Source organism: Bos mutus, chromosome 9 (assembly GCF_027580195.1).
Source record: "Bos mutus isolate GX-2022 chromosome 9, NWIPB_WYAK_1.1, whole genome shotgun sequence".
NCBI lineage: Eukaryota > Metazoa > Chordata > Mammalia > Artiodactyla > Bovidae > Bos > Bos mutus.
The window spans coordinates 26,603,119-26,623,484 of NC_091625.1; the positions used below are offsets into that span (position 1 = coordinate 26,603,119).

A 20,366-nucleotide genomic window follows, 5' to 3' on the forward strand; every position below is an offset into this window, starting at 1 on the left:
GGTAATTTCAACTTTAATATTCAAGAAAACCCAATTATTATTGATTTATCATAGGCTATAATCTTCTCTACCATGTTAAATGTATTGGTATTTTTATTCCACGGTGTTTCTAAGCATTCTGATAGATCAAGTGATATAATGTGATAAATCAAGTGATATTATATTATTGCTTTGGGGGTAAGCAAATGCTTCAAACATTACATACAGAAGCAGATACTGCAATCTGATGATAATGGTTGATATGGGATAAAACTTGCCCCTGTGCTGGCTGGTGTGTTGTTACACTAAATAGTATCACACTGGCTTTAAGAATCATGGTTCTATCTGGGGAGTAAGTAAGCTTAGTAGGATTCAGTTCAGTTTTGCACACACTGCGAGTGAACCTGACGAAATAATAGTGTTCTCCAGAGCAGTGGAAGAAACTGAGCTAAGGAGAAAATAAATATACCACCTTTATTGTTTTCAAGGCAATTTCTTAGACATTATCTCATCTAGTTCATAATTACAAAATAGTTTATTATACAGCTGGGTGTAAAATTTAAGGATTGTTACTCCCAGACTGTGAATATTTTACCTGATAGTTCTGAACTTGCATGTAGGGAATACTAGTGGATATTAAAGGCAAGAAAAAAAATCTTAGATTTAATTTGACTTTAGAGACTGTTCAAGTTCTTGTGCTCCGTTTGTTCACAGACTCATGAAACTGCTCACCAGTATACAAGGACACCTTTCAGGAATAAAGCAAAATAAAATAAAGAGCGTGATAACTGATTGTTCAGGGTTTATTTTTACCAAAACTTGATTGACATCTGTGGATAAGACATGAAGGTGTTATGCTCTGAAGTGATTATGTTCAAGTGAATTTGTTATTTTCCAGAGAAATTGAGAGTAGAGTAGAAATTTAAACATGTGCCCATTTCAGAAGTATCCATTGGTCTCGATATTTCTTACTATCAGGGGTAAATCCAGTTGGGGTTCTAAACTTGGTTTGTAGAACATCATTTATGTGTTTTAGAACACTCAGTTGTACCAAGAAATGTCCTTTCCCAATTCTATTTAGGTCTTCCCTGGTGGCTCAGACGGTAAAGAATCTGCCTGAAATGTGGAAGAGACCTGGGATTGATCCCTGGGTTGGGAAGATCCCCTGGAGGAGGGCATGGCAACCCACTCCAGTATTCTTGCCTGGAGAATCCCCGTGGATGGAGGAGCCTGGCGGGCTGCAGTCCATGGGACTGCAAAGAGCCGGACACAACTGAGTGACTAAGCACAATTCTATTCACCACCTTCATTCTACTAATTAAGCAACTTTGTCCATTGGAAAAAATCCCCTGTTTACAGTTGAAATTTGATTCTTCTTCTCATATATTTGTGATGATTTGTATAAACTATTCTGATGTTACAGAAAGACAAATCACATTTATTTCCTTTACTGACAAGCAGGTCTGTGTATCTGAATAGCTGGGAGAACGGGAGTTGAAACAGTGTGTTTAATATTTGAAGGCAAGCAGCAAAGCTGTTGAACCATTCTGGGATCTAGGAAAGAAACTGAGTGCTTGTCATTCTGTCCATTTCCATCACACGCAACAAGCCATTTTGTGCTAAAAACTTTTGAACAGTTTTGGACATTGGACTAGAATCAGAAGTTCTACACCAGCTCACTGTTCAATGTGGAGGAATGGCAAACAGTGTTTAAGTACATGAATTCGGTATTTGACCACAGGTTAGTTATGTGAGTAACTCTTCCCTGTAGCTCAAACGGTAAAGAATCTGCCTGCGATGCAGGAGACTAGGGTTTGATCCCAGGGTCAGGAAGATCCTCTGGAGAAGGGAATGGCAATCCACTCCAGTATTTTTTTTTAATTAATTAATTTATTTTAATTGGAGTCTAATTACTTTACAATATTATGGTGTTTTTTGCCATCAGATCAGATCAGTCGCTCAGTCGTGTCCGACTCTTTGCGACCCCATGAATTGCAGCACGCCAGGCCTCCCTGTCCATCACCAACTCCTGGAGTTCACTCAGACTCACGTCCATCGAGTCAGTGATGCCATCCAGCCATCTCATCCTCTGTCATCCCCTTCTCCTCCTGCCCCCAATCCCTCCCAGCATCAGAGTCCTTTCCAATGAGTCAACTCTTCCCATGAGGTGGCCAAAGTACTGGAGTTTCAGCTTTCGCATCATTCCTTCCAAAGAAATCCCAGGGCTGATCTCCTTCAGAATGGACTGGTTAGATCTCCTTGCAGTCCAAGGGACTCTCAAGAGTCTTCTCCAACACCACAGTTCAAAAGCATCAATTCTTCGGCGCTCAGCCTTCTTCACAGTCCAACTCTCACATCCATACATGACCACAGGAAAAACCATAGCCTTGACTAGATGAACCTTTGTTGGTTTTTTGCCATACATTGACATAAATCAGCCACCACTCCAGTATTCTTGCCTGGAGAAGTCCATGGACAAAGAAGCCTGGAGGGCTACAGTTGATGGGGTCGCAAAGAGTCAGACACGACTGAGTGACTAACACACACATACACAACTAGTCATATAACTTATGTGTTTGACCCTGCAGTACAGGAAGGGAAGTGACTCTTAAGGCCCAGAAAGGAATTGGTAGAACAACCAGAACTGTGGTACCATCTTGGCATATAAAATCATCTTTCTGACCAAGCACCTTGCTTTTCTATGCAATTCATATTTGAGGAATCAGCAATAAAAGGAAAGGGATGGGACTAATATTTCTGGAGAAACTTTTGAAAAACATACCCACCTCTGCCCTACCTCAGACAAAAGGACAAAAAATTTCTAGAAGTATATTATGTTTATAGTAATCTTTTAAACAGCTAGGTAAGTAGTTCCTAGTGTCAGCTAGCATTAGCAGTCTGGGCTTTAGGGGAATGTATGGGGGATCCAAGACCGCCCTCTCAGCGCTACCCGAGAATTAAATGCCTGCATCTTGTGCTGTGGCTCAGTCTGTAGGGACTGGGGAAGGAAGGGAGGAAAGAAGGAACAGAAAGAAAGAATGAAGAAACCACTGCTTTAGATTAATGGCCTCCAAACATTTTGGCTCCTGCATACCCTGAAATAAATTTTTCAAAATTCCACTTGAAACTATGTGGGCTTGAAACTATCTACATTTGAAATTCATATTTGATATTTTTCATCATTAGTTTAAATGGCTTCAAAAGCACTTTATTTTGGCATAGTATACCTATCAATGTATTTTAAAGATATATTATTTACTCATATATCCAGTGGAATTTGAATACTGCTATGATATGTTCACTTTCTTTCATTTAAGAACACATGTACACACTTCTATAATGATGATTATGTAAAAAATAAAATTTCATTTTATGTCCATTTTTGATTAGTACTAGAATGGGATGGAGTTTAGCATGAATTCTATTCTAGTTGTTTTTGTATTAGGTATTTATTTATCATAAATATATAATATAAATAAATATTTATTATATATAATACTATAAATATAAATATATTATAGATATTTATGGGTAATATATGGATGATGTAAATATAAATATAAAAATATATTATAAGTGATATATTACATAATATATTAGGTATATATTTATTTAGGAAAAATATTGTTCTTTCAAAAATAGAGAAGTAGTGAAGGCTTTTTGTTACAATGACATCACTCAACTTCTGCAGGTTCCTTGAAATTGGGTGCCACATTTACATATTTACCTATCATAAGAATTATTTCAAGTAATCTACCAATTGTAAGTCTATGAGGTTTTCCTTCAGTTTTAATGGAAGCAAAGAATTGGAAAGTTCTTGATTTGCAGCAGCAATTTCTGGGAGGTATACAAAGAACACCACCAAGATAAAATAAACAACAATTATACTTATAACTCTTTCTCATAAAGGCACCTAGATTAATCTGATGTATATAAAACTTGTGGGAAATATTTAATTTCAATATATTTGTTGATACAATATTTTTGTCCATGAAAAGTATGTGCCTCAAGTGTATTTGAATCAAATTATGGAGCTACAGGTTGTGTCCTGTGATTTCCCCTGTGCTTCTGTTTTGAAGCTTCTCTCGAACTCGTTGACAAACAGTGTTCCATATGCTTTCTGCTAGATCTTTGGCTGACTTACCTAACATAGTGATGGGAGATGCATGTCAATTCAGCAGCTTTCCAAGTGCTTTAGTAAGAGAGAAAGTATACAATTTCCTTATTTTTGCTTTTATAAAAAAAGTTTTGATTTTAATATCTGTGTGTTTTGCACCTTTTTTTCTCCCCTGATTTCATTGCACTCAAGCACATTTTAATGAATGCCTTAGAAATGCTGAATCACTGTGCCATTCTCCTGGGTCCCTAGATTGGGGGATAGAGGTGGAGAGGGAGATTTCCAGATATAGATTGCAAGACAGAGCTCCGTATTTACTTCCTAAACATTTGGAGTTGACCAGGTGCTACTACTTTACAGCTGTGAAAGTTAAAATGTTTGTTAACTCTTTCAAAATCAGTAAGTTTAAAAGCAGACTGTGCAAAGCACCGCTGTTAACACTAGTGTTTTTGAAAATCTTAAAGTTTTCTCTGTCAAAGATCGTTTAGGAATCTTTTTATCTCTAGATAGGGCTTTGTGTAACTCACTGTCCAAACTGTAACATTTGTTGAGAGTGAAAATAGATACACACACACACACACACACACAAAATTATGGAGCTACAGGTTTGGCTAATTAGTTTTTGCAAAATGACAATTTCAGTAACGTAAATGGCCAAATCATTTTTCATTGCATAACAGACATACCAGATCAAACTTACATTTTGTCTTAAAAACACTGTCTTAATTTTTCAGCTCAAATATTTCAAATGTCATCCTTGCACTTCTGAATACAACAATAGCTGAGTATCATCTGCTCACACCATTTTTACCACTCACTTCTTTGAGATGGTGCAAGTTAACAACTTAGATTTAATATTTGCCATTTTAATAGCAATGTCCAAGGATAAGTGAAAATCAGAATCCAAATCTTTGAAAATCAAGCTTCCATGGATGTGTTTCCAGATTACAGGGGAAAAAACAGCATGAGCAATAAGGCCCTTTACTCTCATATATGCACCACACACTTCAGCAACATTCAGAGAAACAACATGTGCCATTACCAGAACAACCCCAGGTCAACTTGGATAAAGTTTGCATTTAGAATTTTGCAAATTTCTTCACCAGTGTTATTCCTAGGCAAATCCTAGCAATCCAGATAGCAAATGTATATCATTAACTGGAAACAATTGGAAACATCTGTTGCTGCTGCTGCTAAGTCGCTTCAGTCGTATCCAATTCACGTGTGACCCCATAGACGGCAGCCCATCAGGCCCCCCGTCCCTGGGATTCTCCAGGCAGGAACACTGGAGTGGGTTGCCATTGCCTTCTCCAAACTCTTTCCATTTGAAAGGCACATATTTTACCTTCAAAATTTGTTTCACCATGGTATGTTGAACAATTATTTCCATCATTTCAAGCACTCTACAAAGTTTTATAGAGAATAGATGTAACTGAAGGATAAACTTGGCATTGAACCTATTTTTTTTTAGCTATGAACTGTGTACAGGAACCTTTTACAAAGTTTTCTGTGACTTCCCTGCTAATTTGTAGACAGTTTCTAAACCAGTTTTAATGGCTGTGGGAAATAGTAAGCTTATTTATGTTTTTACCAATATCCTCTACTGGTCTCTTAAAAAATTAATAGTCAACTTGCTTAGAAGTGTGTCAGAAGTAAAAGAAATAAAGGAAAACAAAGCCTAGCAATTTTGGTTGGAGAACTTCATGTTAAATTTAGAGATATTGGTCCTTTGGAGGTAGCTAGAGAAGAAAGGGATTTTGTCTTCCAATGAATTATCTGAATATGTTTCAAAATAAAAAGTTACTTCAGTTATTATGATAAAAGTTTCCCTTAGTGGTTCATTTATTTACCTTTCTTTGTAAAACTACTCCCTTTTCATTGTGTTGGTTACAGGAAGTGAGGTGTGTGTGTAATACAAATAGAAGGGGAAAAGGTGGAAGCAGTCACAGATTTCCTCTTCTTGGGCTCTAAAATCACTGTGAATGGTGACTGTAGCCAGGAAATTAGAAGGCGATTACTTCTTGGCAGGAAAGCTATGACAAACCTAGACAGTGTGTTAAAAAGCAAAGACATCACTTTGCCGACAAAGGTCCATGTAGTCAAGGCTATGGTCTTTCCAGTAGTCATGTGCAGATGTAAGAACTGGACAAGAAAGAAGGCAGAGTGCCAGAGAATTGATGCTTTTGAACTGTGGTGCTGGAGAAGACTCTTGAGAGTCCCTTGGAAAGCAAGGAGATCAACCAGTCAGTCCTAAAGGAAATCAACCCTGAATATTCTTTGGAAGGACTAATGCTGAATGCTGAAGCTCCAATACTTTGACCATGTGATGCTAAAAACTGACTCTTTGGAAAAGACCCTGAGCTGCCTAAGATTGAAGGCAGAAGGAGAAGAGGGCAGCAGAAGATGAGCTGGTTGGATGGCATCACTGATTCAATGGCCATGAACTTGGGCAAACTCTGGAAGATGGTGAGGGACAGGGAACCGTTGCATGCTGCAGTCCATGGGGTTATGAAGAGTCAGAAATGACTTGGTGACTGAACAAAACCAAATACAGATGAGGTATATATACCTCCCTTCCCCTCACCCATGGAAGACATAGCTAATTAATAGTGGCATTCTTTGCTACTGAAGAGAAGTCTGAATTCTGGGGTTTCATGAATCTGCTACCCATCAGCTGATGCTGGCATGCTGGTTTTAAGTCTGTTTTCCTATACTTGGTACTGAGAAAAACTTAGATTAGCATGTCTGCCCTCCACATGTACTAGCTAAGAAATCTTGGGAAAGGCTTTGAGTCTGTCCTGCTGCCCTCCCAGGACAGTTATACAAATCAAAAGATTAAATTCCCATAAATGCATTTTGTAAACCATACAGTTATTGTCACATTTTCTGAAGAAATCAGGTTCATTGTGTTGTAATGTAAACAGCATCATCTCTTTAGTTCGGCTCCTCCTGGGCTCTTTCCATATGTATTTATTTTATCTATTTTGTAGGTGCAGTTTAAAAAAAAATTTGGATTTTATTAAAACTGTGCACACCTGTATTCCCTTTGTACGTGATATCTGATCCTAACTAGAAGAAAATGCTGCTGGAGAAGGAGAACGCTGGAAACCTCACACCTGGCTGATCATTATGATGCTGTGGCAGTCCTTTCTGCTCGGCTGGAGGCTGTGTGATTAACAGCCTCTCTTCCCAATTATGTGGATATTATACTCTTCTTCCTTTGGCTGGAGATGGGAGATATCTTATGAATGTGCAATGCAAATGTGGGCTTTGTGAATGCTAATTTCAAAATCAGCTAGGAGTTGATTGGCAGGAAACCGAACAATGGGGTGACAGGCGTGCCAGGGGTTAGGAATCTGTGAAAGAGAGGCTGAGTGAAGGTGGAGAAAAAGAGCTGGAGAGATTTGGAGTTAATCAAGAGCCGTTGCTGGAACAGCAGCCATTTATGAAAACAGATCTAAGCCGGATATCCTGGAAGAGAGGGTAGCTTCAAAGACAGGTGAAAGAGAAGTGTGGGAGTTTAGCCGACTTCACAAAAAGCAGGACGGAACTAAGAAGCCAAGATGATGCCATAAATGCCACAAACGTATTCTCTGTACCACATTCCCAAAGTGTGTCTGTCTGCCCTGGGTGTGTACCCTGAGGAACCATGCCCATTTCTGACCTTGACAGCCTCAAGGTCATTTGTTTCTCTAGATGCCAGCAGGGAGCATCACTCAGGAAGCGTTCACTGGACTGGACCGAACTAAACATTGGATTGTCAGGAAGATGATTTGAGGAACAGGAGAAGGGGAGAAGCAGAGATTCAAGCCACTGTTTTCATCCCTTGTTGTTGTTCGGTCACTAAGTCGTGTCCGACTCTTCGCAACCCCATGGACTGCATGCAGGATGCCTTAAACACGGCAAAAGAAGTAATCAGAATGACTGTAGGAACATTTAGTTGGAAGGCTTCTGCTAACTGGGCAGAGCAAATTGTTCAAGATCAGCCCTGTTTTGGTTTGCATTCTAAAACACCAGTTAAGATGGGCTAGGTTTTCTATATAGCAGATGCTTTCAGCCCAAGGCTGGTTAGGCCATAACAAACCCAAAGACAGAAAGTGTGTGGAAACTTTTCCAAAGAAACTGGCTTGGGCTGCTGACTTACTCTCTCAGGTGATCCAGGCAGCATAGCAAAAGAACTACCCCAGAAGGAAGAGCAGGTGGAAAGGGCAGAGGTGAAGATGCCACATCCTGTGATGACCTGCTCAAACTATTGCTCCAGTCAGCTGGGGGACGTGTAGACAGGAGGATGGAGAACCAGCAGCTTGATATATTGGTCGCATCTGCTCTTAGAGACACTCCATCCATCTTCTCTACACTCTAGCCACTTTGCCTTTACAGATGATTTTTACTTATGTAAAAATATTTTTTTTCTTTGGGCAGTATGTCAGCCTTAACACATGCTTCCATGTCCAAATGTATTTCCTCAGCAAATTATCTGTGAACCAGAATTTCAGGGCAGTTTAATAAATCTGCGAGTATAGTTTATTCATACACACATTCATTCAAATAACTCTCTAAAATAGTCATATATTTAACTATCCATGCACACAGACTATATGTTTACATCATTCTTGATGATATTTGGAAGTTTTCCAAAAATTATGGATACAGTTTAAAAAAAAGATAAAAAGGGAGTTTCAGGGAAGGAACATTTTCTCTAAAATTCCTCTCTAACATGTAGGAAGACATTTTATCTGTCACTAAATACCAGAAATATTTTACTTTTCCCATATGAGAATGAATGCTTCACCTAAATGAATTTTACATAATGAAATGACTAGTTTCATTCCATCAAATCTCACTTTACTTAAATATAATAAAAATGAACAGTTATAGAATTTAAAACTATCATAGAAGCTTTTTTTTTTTTTTAATTAAGAAGTGCTTCAGGTTGGACACATTCAAGGGAGATCACTCAGTGCTTTAGCCAAGAACGTAATTCAAATATTGTGGAAATAATTTATGCTGCTTCTCAAATATTTACAGTTCTTCCTCCTTTCTGGCTGAATTGTGATTGGGTAGGAATCTGTATCTAGTTCTGGACAATGAACTACGAGCAGTGAGCTTCCTCTCTCAAGTAGGAGGATTTTTGTGCCAATGTAGACACTTCAGATCTCTTCCTGCCATCTGGCGTGGCAACCATGATGACTGAGATGGTGGCTGTGCTCCTAGCCTTGTTTCCTTAGCGACCAGTGATTGGTAAACCTTCTTGCTCACCCATAAGAATAAACCTTTGTGGTTTTTAGTCACAGAAACTTGGGAAGTGTTCATAGCACAACATATATAGTATATAATTATATATGTATATGCATGTTCATATATATTCCTCATTAAAAAATATAATAACTATATATATTAGTTATATAATCTAATACACACACTCATGTACTTTCTTTTGAAATTCCTGAAGAGTTTTATATGAACCAGCTGGTACCATTCTACCCAGAATATTTTATGTCCTGTTATTTAAGAATTGTGAGTTACTGTCATTCTCAAAGTAATTAACTAAAGAAAGGTAAAAAGAAGATTCTACTTGTATTATTTGTTGTTAAAGATTAAGACAGTGCACCTCAACTGAAGATCTATATAGAGTCTAAGAAAATACACATAGATCTGCATACATGATCTGTAATAAGTGGAGACATGTATAATAAAGTTGCCTTTATGAATCCCACAAAATTACACATTTAGCATTAGCGAAAGTTCTCACGAAAGGAAGGTATTTATCTCTTTATCATAGGAATATAATGTAAAATAATGTTTTATATAACATAGTAATATATTATACAAATGTGTTCTATAAATATACAAAAGCAAAGGAATTATTTATAGCTCCAACTTTCTTCCTGTAGAGGGAGCATTATTTATTGGCAGAATACTATGAAAAATAGGAGTGTGATCATCTAGAAGTAGAATTCATAGAAAAGCTGAATTGTTTTGAAAAAGAGAGACGGTGATAAAAGATGATGGATGGTACCTGGGGGAAATCTAAGAAGAAGATTTTAAGGGAGAAGGGAATTCCCAGAATTAGCAGCATACCCAGAAAGAATCACTCAGTCCACGACATAGCCTGGTTTAACCTGACAAATCCCTGTTAAAAGTGGCAGTGATTAGGAAAAAGCACACAGGCACCTTCTACCTACAGGTTCCAACTGCGTGTGCTGAGTATACACAGAAATAAAACAGTTCGGGAAACACTAGGAGGAGTGGTTGGCTGTCAACACTTACTGCGAGGACAATCTGGAGGGAACTATGAGCCACTTCTATGTACTGGTACTCCAGAAAACACCCTGAGACCGTGATGTAGCGATGGTCTTCTGGGGCCCAGTCTGGGGCAGGAGTCACTGATGTCACCGTACATCCTGGTCCATTCTCCATCCACCAAGATCGGTGCATTGAAATATTAAAAGTCAGGATAAGGTCTGTTTCCTGCAAGAAGGCAATTTATAAGGATGAGAATTACTTCACAAATGTTAGCTTATTTGGACTGATGTGCTTTAGAGTTTCCCATTTTGAAATGTGTTTTTCCCCCTCCCCTTGCTGTATTTTATATGCACAAAGAGCGAGTGTGCTCAGTCGTGTCCAGTTCGAGACCCCATGGACTGTAGCCTGCCAGGCTCCTCTGTCCATGGAATTTTCCAGGCAGGAACACTGGAGTGTGTTTTCATTTTATAGAAAGAAAAGCAGCATCTAAAGCCAAAGTTCCACCTGGAAAATATGTGTCTGTTAATTTCATTTATGAAGGTTTGCCTGACTACAATAATATAAATAAGAGTATTATTAGTAAAACTGTCAGACTTACATTGTTATACTGAAGAATCTTAGCTTTTAGAACTTGTAAATATTACAAAGGGAGTGGTTTTAACTATTTTGTCAACTGAAGTTCATCTTAAAAGTGCTATTTTCCTCTCCCTTAAAATATTTACCTTTTGTACATTTTTTAAGGGGCTTACCTGATGACTCAGACTGTAAAGAATCTGCCTGCAAATGCAGGAGATCCTGGTTTGATCCCTGGGTTGGGAAGATCTCCTGGAGAAGAGAACGGCTCTCCGCTCCAGTATTCTTGCCTGGAGAGTTCCATGGACAGAAGAGCCTGGCAGGTTATAGTCCATGTGGTCACAGAGAGTTGGACACGACTGAAGTGACTAACTCGCATTGCACATTTTAAATGTTAAAACTATACATCAGTTTGGCAAAATTTAACATAATATTGTGGTTAGTGGTAAAATATGTAAGACCTTTACTTAATAAAACAGTATAGCTTGCCCCTCCATTATTATTTTAGAAAATCAGGATCTTTTCGATCTTGCCCACTTCCACTATAAAATTGGTCATAATATTTCTTAGAAAATATCATTAGCAAATTATTGAAGGGTGAAGATAGTTAAGTCAACAACTTTAGATGAGGTACAGCCTGTTAGGGGATGTGCAGCTACAAATGGAATGAAGGTAGTGTCTGAGCTACAGAGCTTGAAATCACATACACAAATGTGGAGCTACCAGTAGCACAGGGACAAATGTTGTTTTCCAGGAAGAGAATGGTTAGAAGAAATACATCAGATACATCTTAGTATTTAACAAGTCATGAGGGAAGATGATTTCTAACAGAGAGGTTCAGTGGTGGAAAGGGAATTATTTGTTTCAGTGATAAAGCTGCAAGATAATCATAGATGCCAGCTACTCTCATTCCAAAATGAAGTGCTTAATAGAAAATATTAAGATATGTCCACTTAAACTGAACTTATGAAAGCGTTGAACATAACTGATCAGGGAATTTGGGGAGGGGAAAGAGTATTCTTTTAATGTGCTAAGTCGCTTCAGTCATGTCCGACTCTCTGTGACCCTATAGACTATAGTCTGAGCTATGTTATGAGTCTCATCATCTCCATAGAGTGGTGGTAGGGAAGGGGATAATTTCTCTTTTCTTCAAGACTATTGAGAAAGGCTTCAAAATGTCCTTGGATCCTGGGAGATACAACAGATTAGTTTCTGACTCAGGCAAGATGAACTTCAAAATAAAGCCTATGACTGGAGCTACCTGTTAGGTGGTCAAAGAGTCTGGTTTTTATTGCATTAGTTGATTTTTGATGGTGAATCAGTCTAGTATAAATCCCACTTGGTTGTGTTGTGTAGTTATTTTTGTACATTGTTGAATTTTGTTTGAAAACATTTTGTTGAGGATATTTGCATCTATATTTGTAATAGGTATTGATATGTAATTTTCTGTAATGTGGTTATGTGGCTTTGGCATTAGATTAACACCAACTCATAAAATCAGTTAGGAAGTTTTCCATTTGCTTCTATCTTCCAGAACAGACTGCAGAAAACTGAGATAATTTATTCTTAAATGCTTGGTAGAATTCGCCAGTGAACCCCTCTGGGCCTGGGGCTTTCTGTTTTGAAAAGTTATTAATTGATATAAATATTGAATATACATATTTATATTCAGTATATTTAATGGACATAGGCCTGTTTCTTCTTGTGTGACTTTTGGTAGTTTGTGACTTTAGAGAAATGTGTCTGTTTCAGTCTGTTTCATCTAGATTATCAATCAATCTTGTAGACATGGAGTTCAGCTCTGTACTGAAGTCTCTCTTCTCTACTGTAGCAATGAAAATAAAATTTGTCTTGCCATGTTTAACAAGCGTCCAGTGAATTTTTTTCTTAACAGCTCTCATACCTTTCTCTTCCTTAATTTGCTCCCATTTCACAAAGTACATAATTCACTAGCTTTTTTTAAGAATAGGTGAGTGACTAAGTCTGAAGTGTTTTTTACCTTAATTTTATATTAATTGACTGATATTTTGGCTGGATGTATTCTTTTTTGTTGAAAATCATTTTCTCTCCGAACTGTGTGGACATTTCTCCATTATGTTCTAGTTTCTGTTATTACAGTTAATAAATCTGATGTCATTTTTTTCCCTGCAATTTTTTTATGTAACCTGTTTTCACTCTTTTGTTCTTTTGTCTTTTTGTTTCAAAAAGTGAAATAGTTCAAAAACATCAAAAAGTGTAGAAGATAGTCTGAAAAACCATTATACCCACCACTCAGTTTCATTAAATCTTATATTTGCTTTAAGACATTTTAAATAAAATTTTATACATATAAATGATGCCTCATCTGAGGTCTTCCTAAATATGATTTCCCTCTCTCTCCACAGATAATTACTATCTTGATTTTAGTGTTATTATTCTCATGAAAGTTTTTTGTAGTTTCACTGAATATTTACATATTTATTAATAATATAAAATGAAGGTTTTTTAGGTTTTAAATTGTTTATGTACTCTCATATATTTTGGTTCCATGTTATATTTTTAAGGTTTATTGATATAGAAAAAATTTTAGCTTCAAATCCTGAACTTCAGTAAGACAGTATCTTGATGGGTTTCTTTTGCACTTTGTTTGTAGAGCATCTGGAGGGTCTTTCCATCCAAGAGCCATTTACTTTCATTCTAGAAGTCAACCTACATTATACCTTTAGTGGTTCCCTCCCCTCGACTTTTTCTGTTACTGCATGAAATTCCTTTCAGACAAATTCCTATCTGTCTTCCAGGATTGATCTCTTACGTTCTTATTTTTTCTCTCCTATTGTTCATATCTTACATTTCTCTTTAGTTTCTTGGAGATTTTCTTTACCAAGTATTCCCAAACTTATGGAACTATATCTTTAATTTTTAATACTTTGAACTTTCAAGAGCTAATTCTTCTCCAATTATTGTTTTTATATAGTTAATATTCAGAGAAGGCAATGGCACCCCACTCCAGTACTCTTGCCTGGAAAATCCTGTGGACGGCGGAGCCTGGTAGGCTGCAGTCCATGGGGTCGCGAAGAGTCAGACACGACTGAGCCTCTTCCCTTTCACTTTTCACTTTCACGCATTGGAGAAGGAAATGGCAACCCACTCCAGTACTCTTGCCTGGAGAGTCCCAGGGACGGGGGAGCTTGGTGGGCTTCCATCAATGGGGTCGCACAGAGTCGGACACGACTGAAGCAACTTAGCAGCAGCAGCATAGTTAATATTGTTGAATTGTTTCCTGGCTATAACTTTTCTTATCTTCTGCATTCTTAATCTTTTAAATTGTGTTTCCTACATTGTTTTAGATTTATCAAAGTTACTTATTTTTACTAAATAAGTAATCAGATAAATAAATAATATTAACAGTAACTATTAAGGATCTATCATGTGCCCTAGGCAATGTTCCTACCTTCATGAGTGTTAATTTTTCAGTGGGTGAAATGGATAACAAATACATAAATGTATGAAAATATGTATGTGATGATTAATATATGCAGAAATATAAACTTAAGTAAAGAAATAGAGTAACAAAGAATTGGGTGCTGGGGGGGAGTGTAATGCAATATTACATACATTAGTAAGAAAAGATATCTCGTTATTTTGTATTTGCACAGGGCTCTGAATGAAGTGTAGGAGTAAAGAGAGCAGGTATGGGACGAGCATTCCAAGCAGAGGGAAGAGCCAGTGGGAACACCCTTAAGATTTTCTATTATGTTTATTTTTTTCTGACTTTCCTATTTGAGCTGTTCCTTAGAACTCTCTCGTAAAAGTTCATACCAAAGAGAAACTAAAACTTGATTGGCATTTTGTCATGCATCAGTGGGCTGATCAGCTGGTGTCTTTCACACATGATTACTGGGCACCGCCTTCCAAGTGCTCCGTTTGTAGAGATTGGTATAACTTTGTTCTGGGTCTTCCAGTTTACCTATGGCTACACACCAGAGCACAGCCTTCCTGGGTTGAATGGAGAGGAGCTGATGGTTTTGCTACATAATATGCAGACTTTTTTTCACTATACAGCCTTTGATTTAATGCTCATGTATTCAGAAACTTAGCTTGTACCTCCAGTATTCTCGCCTGGAAAATCTCATGGACGGAGGAGCCTGGTGGGCTATCGTCTGCGAGATAGCAACCTGTGCTTCAAAGGCGTAACCTATGCAGAGGAGAAGTATGGTTGCGTAGACTAAAGGAAGAGCCTTGGGGCAATCTAATTTCCTCTTGAACAGATCATTCAGTTCTTCCCATTTTCAATCCTGGACCTCACATACTCCTCCTCCTTCTAAATCCTGACTTTCCAAAGGGTTCCTTGCACACTGGAACCCACTGCATGATCATAAGTTTTAGGTTTTTCCATTTTCCTAAGTCACTTGCTAATCCTCTACTTTCTGTCTTCCCCAAACTGTGGACACTTCTTGTCCATTCTCTTTTTACTGTGTGTTCATCATTTTTTTTATTCTTTAGTATTATTTGGTGGAGTTTCAGGATGAAATGTAAGTGCATATATTCAACCAACAATCATTAATTGGATAGTTTCTAGAATTAGCTTATATTCTTATTCATTTTCATGTAATTAAACAGAGACCATTTAAACAAAAGGTCTCTGTGTTTGTGTGCATTATTTTAATCACAAAATATAAATTCCTGCTTGTAAAATAGACAATAGAAAGGCCCCCTTGAAGTCCCTTTAAGTGCAACAGAAATTCCTGAGGTGTGAACTGCTGTTCCATGCATAATTGATAGATTATTCAACTGCCATATGCTTTGTAATTTTGTGTTCAAAGTTATAAGGACTTTTGAGACAAAGAATGAGTCTTGATAGCACAGAATAAGGCATAAAATCGTAACCAATCCATACAACCAAATTTTCTATGGATTCACACTGAAAAACATATAAGATAGGTTCAGAATTGTAAGATTCAAAAAAATTTTTTTAATCTAAAAAGACTTTAATAATTACATGTTCAGATCAGTATAGTGACAGAAATTTCTATCAGTATATTTATTCATCTCTCTTAGTAACTCTTCAAAAAGTTCAGATTAAAGGACCTCATTATGGTCATGTCATTTTTCAAAATAGCAGGGTCTGATGTGTTGCATGAAAGCTGTTATTAGGCTTATAAAGTTGTTTCTGATGGGGTTATATGTATTCAGGGCAATGTAAGAAGCCTAATTGCCCAACAAAAAATAAGCAAGCATTTGATAATTAAAAAAAAATAGGTTGACAAGTAAATGAGAAAATGATACTAGTAATGTCTAAGAATTTCAACATAAAGCTAAAATTTGCTTTCATAATTTATGGCATTTGGTGCATAATTTATTCTAATTGTAACCAACTGATTCTATATTGCAGAAGTTAGAAGGAGAAGGTCAGAGTGATAAGCTTTGAGTTGTAGTTTAAAAAGCCAGAAATATTTTCTTAGATTTTTGGAATTTTCTTACTTAGTTCCTCTTTTTGAATAATAATATTGAAATTTGATTCTCTCCCTGCTATAGATTGCTTAGTTAATGTCTAGAAGTCTAGTTGTTGGTATTCGAGTTCCAGTTCAGTCTCTCAGCCGTGTTTGACTCTTTGTGACCCTATGAATTGCAGCACGCCAGGCCTCCCTGTCCATCACCAACTCCCGGAGTTTACTCAAACTCATGTCCATCAAGTTGGTGTCAGTATAGTTACTAATAAATATTAATTGTTCATATACCATATGCAAAATACTCTACCAGGCCATGACAAACAGAAGAGATATAAAATGCAATCTCTAACATTACAGGGCTTATTTTGGAGGATGAGATAGATGGGGATAAAACATAATAATAAAAGGAATAATTTGATAAGTGAGAGATGTGGACCATTTGTGTCTGGGAACTCAGAGGGTATGTTGCCTGTGGGCTCTGGTGGGACAGACTTTCAGAGATGGGAATGCTAGCTGGGGTCTAAAACAGGATCCAGGTTAGAAAGATCCACAACCTGGGGGGAAAAAAGACCATTTTAGGTAGCATAGACCAAATAATAAAAATTGTAGAGCTAAGAATATTTATGTATTTAAGGACAAGTAGCCTTATTTTGGGGGTTTCCCAGGTGGCTCAGGGGGTAGAGAATCTGCCTTCAGTGTAGGAGACGCAGGAGACTTGGGTTTGATCCCTGGGTTGGGAAGATTCCTCTGGAGGAGGGCATGGCAGCCCATTCCAGTATTCTTGCCTGGAGAATCTCATGGACGGAGGAGCCTGACGGGCTATGGTCATTGGGGTCGCAAAGAGTTGGACATGACTGAGCACAAGCATGAGCCTTATTTTTTCATGAGGTGAGCATTTCTAAGGAAGAGTATAAAAGCATTTCAGAAAGATGCACTGGAGAGAGAATGGGGAATGACCTAAGTCCCAAACCAAATACCCTGGCTTATTGAAAGACTTTTGATCAGGGACAGGACATTGGCACTATCAAGCATGAACAGAGAGAGATTACAGTCAACATAATCAAGTCCCCTTCAGGACTGGGGTGGACAGTGCAGGAAACATGGTAAGACCAGTGCAGTCATGATGGAGTGATCAAACGGATGCTGTGAAACCCAAATGCTTCATCTTAATAACCCCACACTATTCTGCTGTGTTCCCTGAGAGTCCAGGTAGGTGCGACCAGGACCACCTCAGAGGACTACTTAAGTAATACTTTAATACTCTCAGAGTCAGAATGGGAAATAGTCTAAATTACATTAAAACACACTTCTGGTGATGATATTAGAGGAATGCCAAACAAGCACATTTAATGGTATGAAGCAAACTTTAACAATAAAAATACTCTGGAAGGTCAAATATTTATATTAATAAAAGCATATATATTTAGACGTTAGAGCTAAGAGAAGCAGTTAGGATTGAACCTGTGATTTGAATGGCATCGGTAATTAGCTGAGGATATGGAGTTGGGATAGTGGGAAAGGCTATATTTGACACCAAGAATCACTTATTCTCAATTAACTCATTTTTTACAACCAATACACACTGGGTTAAAGTTTAGAAGATCATCAGAAAGCACTGTGTTATATCTCATTGCCAGTATCTACATGTGGATACTAATTCATTAGGAAACTGAAAAAGTCATTCAAATTATGATCATTCATTGCTTAGATTCATTCAAATTATGATCATTTCCAGCTGGTGAACTGAATATTCTAACCCTAAATATAATTGTTTTCTTCTGTTAGTTATACAGTCTGTTTCTTTAAATATATAGTCCATAGAATTCTCTCAGCCAGAATACTAAACTGGGTGGCCTTTCCCTTTTCCAGGGGATCTTCCCAACTCAGGGACTGAACCCAGGTCTCCCACAATGCAGGTGGATTCTTTATCAGCTGAGCCACACGAGGGAAGCCCAAGAATACTGGAGTGGGTAGCCTATTCCTTCTCCAGTAGATCTTCCCGACCCAGGAATTGAACCTGGGTCTCCTGCATTGCAGGCAGATTCTTTACCAAATGAGCTATCAGGGAAGCCCTTAAATATAGCTATTTTCTTCTATTAATATATGCTGAAATCTATGCAAACCTGCTTATACATATAAAAACTCTATTGCTAAATTTATCCTGGTAACACAAGAATCAGTAAAAACAATTATTTGTTCCAGATTCCAGGAAGAAGGAGCTAAGAAAATATGGTTTTGAGAAGATACTCAAAATTACAAATGCACTTTATTAACAAGTTGAATGAATGTTGCACACATAGGAATGTAGCCCAGAACATAAGGGAGTTCGTATCAACCAACTCCAAAATCCAAAGATGTAATTCATCCTACTGTGATAAACTTAAGTAGATGGAACACTAAATATACCTCTGTGCCCCACTTTCTTCTAGAATTCTGGATTATGGGTAACTTTGGCATTTGGCTGATTATGGATCATAGTTCAGTATGATACCATTGGTATTGTTAGCTCCAGTTCCTGGCTCCTGTCTTTAGTTATTCAAGGAAAGATTAAGAATATGTTCCTGTGAGCATGAAAAACATTACAAACACTGCTCTAAAATCAAATGAGGAAAATCTGATATTTGGATTTCTAATATAGAATGTTTAAAGTTCATCACCATTATATGTTTTCATTATTTCTTGCCTAGAAACAGGTTTCTCATGTCTGTGTTGCAGTAAAGGCCATTATTTCACTTTTCTAAATCTTATTCTAATTGCCACTTTGGTCCAGATAAATGTTTTATGTTACCCCACAACTGGTCTGCACCCTCTGCATTGTGTGAGTATTATTGCAAAAGTTTTAATGAAATCCTCCTCAGTACTTCCTTTTAGGGATTCCCTGCCGGTAAAGAATCTGCCTGCAATGCAGAAGACCCTAGTTCGATTCCTGGGTCCAGAAGATCCCTTGGAGACGCGAATAGCTACCCACTCCAGTATTCTGGCCTGGAGAATTCCATGGACTGTGTATAGTCCATGGGGTCTCAAAGAGTCGGACACAACTGAGTGACTTTCACTCACTTCCTATTAACATCCTGCACTTACCTCTGCACTTTTCCCCTTTTAAATTATTTTTTATTAGAGTGTAGTTGCTTTCCAGTGTTGTGTTAGTTTCTACTGTACAACAAAATGAGTGAACCATACATATACATGTATCCCCTCTCTTTTGGACTTCCTTCCTGTTCAGGTCATCACAGTGAATTATATAGAGTTCCCTGTCTATACAGTGTGTTCTTGTTAGTTATCTATTTTACACATAGTATCAATAGTGTATTTAAATTAATTCTTTGGGCTACCCCTTCTAACAGCTTTTCTTGATTAATTCCTTTCCTTTTTCAAGATCATAATGTTATACTTGCTGTGTGTGTGTGTGTATATATATAATGAACAAAATCATCTTGGTCCATTGTTTTCCTCTTGTGGGTAAAGGGGTATGTTAAACCCCAATATAGTCACTGTTTCTGCTCAAGAAATGCATATTAACTCTTAGCTAGAAAAGAAAGCCTGCATTTTGAATATAAAGAATTTCGTTTCAAGGTGATCCTTGTATGTTGTGAAAGAGCTGTAAAGATGGAAGGGAGAGAAGGAGGGAGGGAAAGCAAAGGAAAAGATGGCAAGGAAAAGAAAGAAAGAACTCAATAAGGAAGCTGCCATACTATGTTAAAGTTAACTGAACCTCCAGGCTCAGAATTCTTGATTGTTTTTTTACTTCCAAAGGTAGGACTTATCGGCAATGAGTGGGATCTAAGTTTGGCAAAATGAGTCTTGTCTCTTTCACACCCTTCCTAACAGAGGCTAGAGGCAGGACCTTCTCGGCTGGCTACAGTAATGAAAGACCAGCTTCTCACTGACTTTATAGTTTTCGATGTAGTGAAACCTCTTCAGGCAGCTTTTCCTGCTGTTTTTTCACTTTCTCGTTTGTTCCCTCCCTGCAGGTATCTTTTCCCATTTTGTGAGTGTTCCTTTCCCGTCTAAGAGCCCTGTAA

At 37.6% G+C, this 20,366-nt stretch overlaps 1 protein-coding gene across 1 annotated transcript in view; it reads right to left on the minus strand.

Annotated features, from left to right (window-relative positions):
- The window catches only part of NKAIN2 (sodium/potassium transporting ATPase interacting 2), a 531,496-nt gene that overhangs the window by 154,929 nt on the left and 356,201 nt on the right, over positions 1-20,366 (minus strand). Inside the window, exon 2 of the mRNA XM_005890117.3 lies at positions 10,367-10,567. Coding sequence (XP_005890179.2) covers positions 10,367-10,534 — 168 coding nt within the window. The 5' untranslated portion in view covers positions 10,535-10,567. The remainder of the gene's footprint in view (positions 1-10,366; positions 10,568-20,366) is intronic.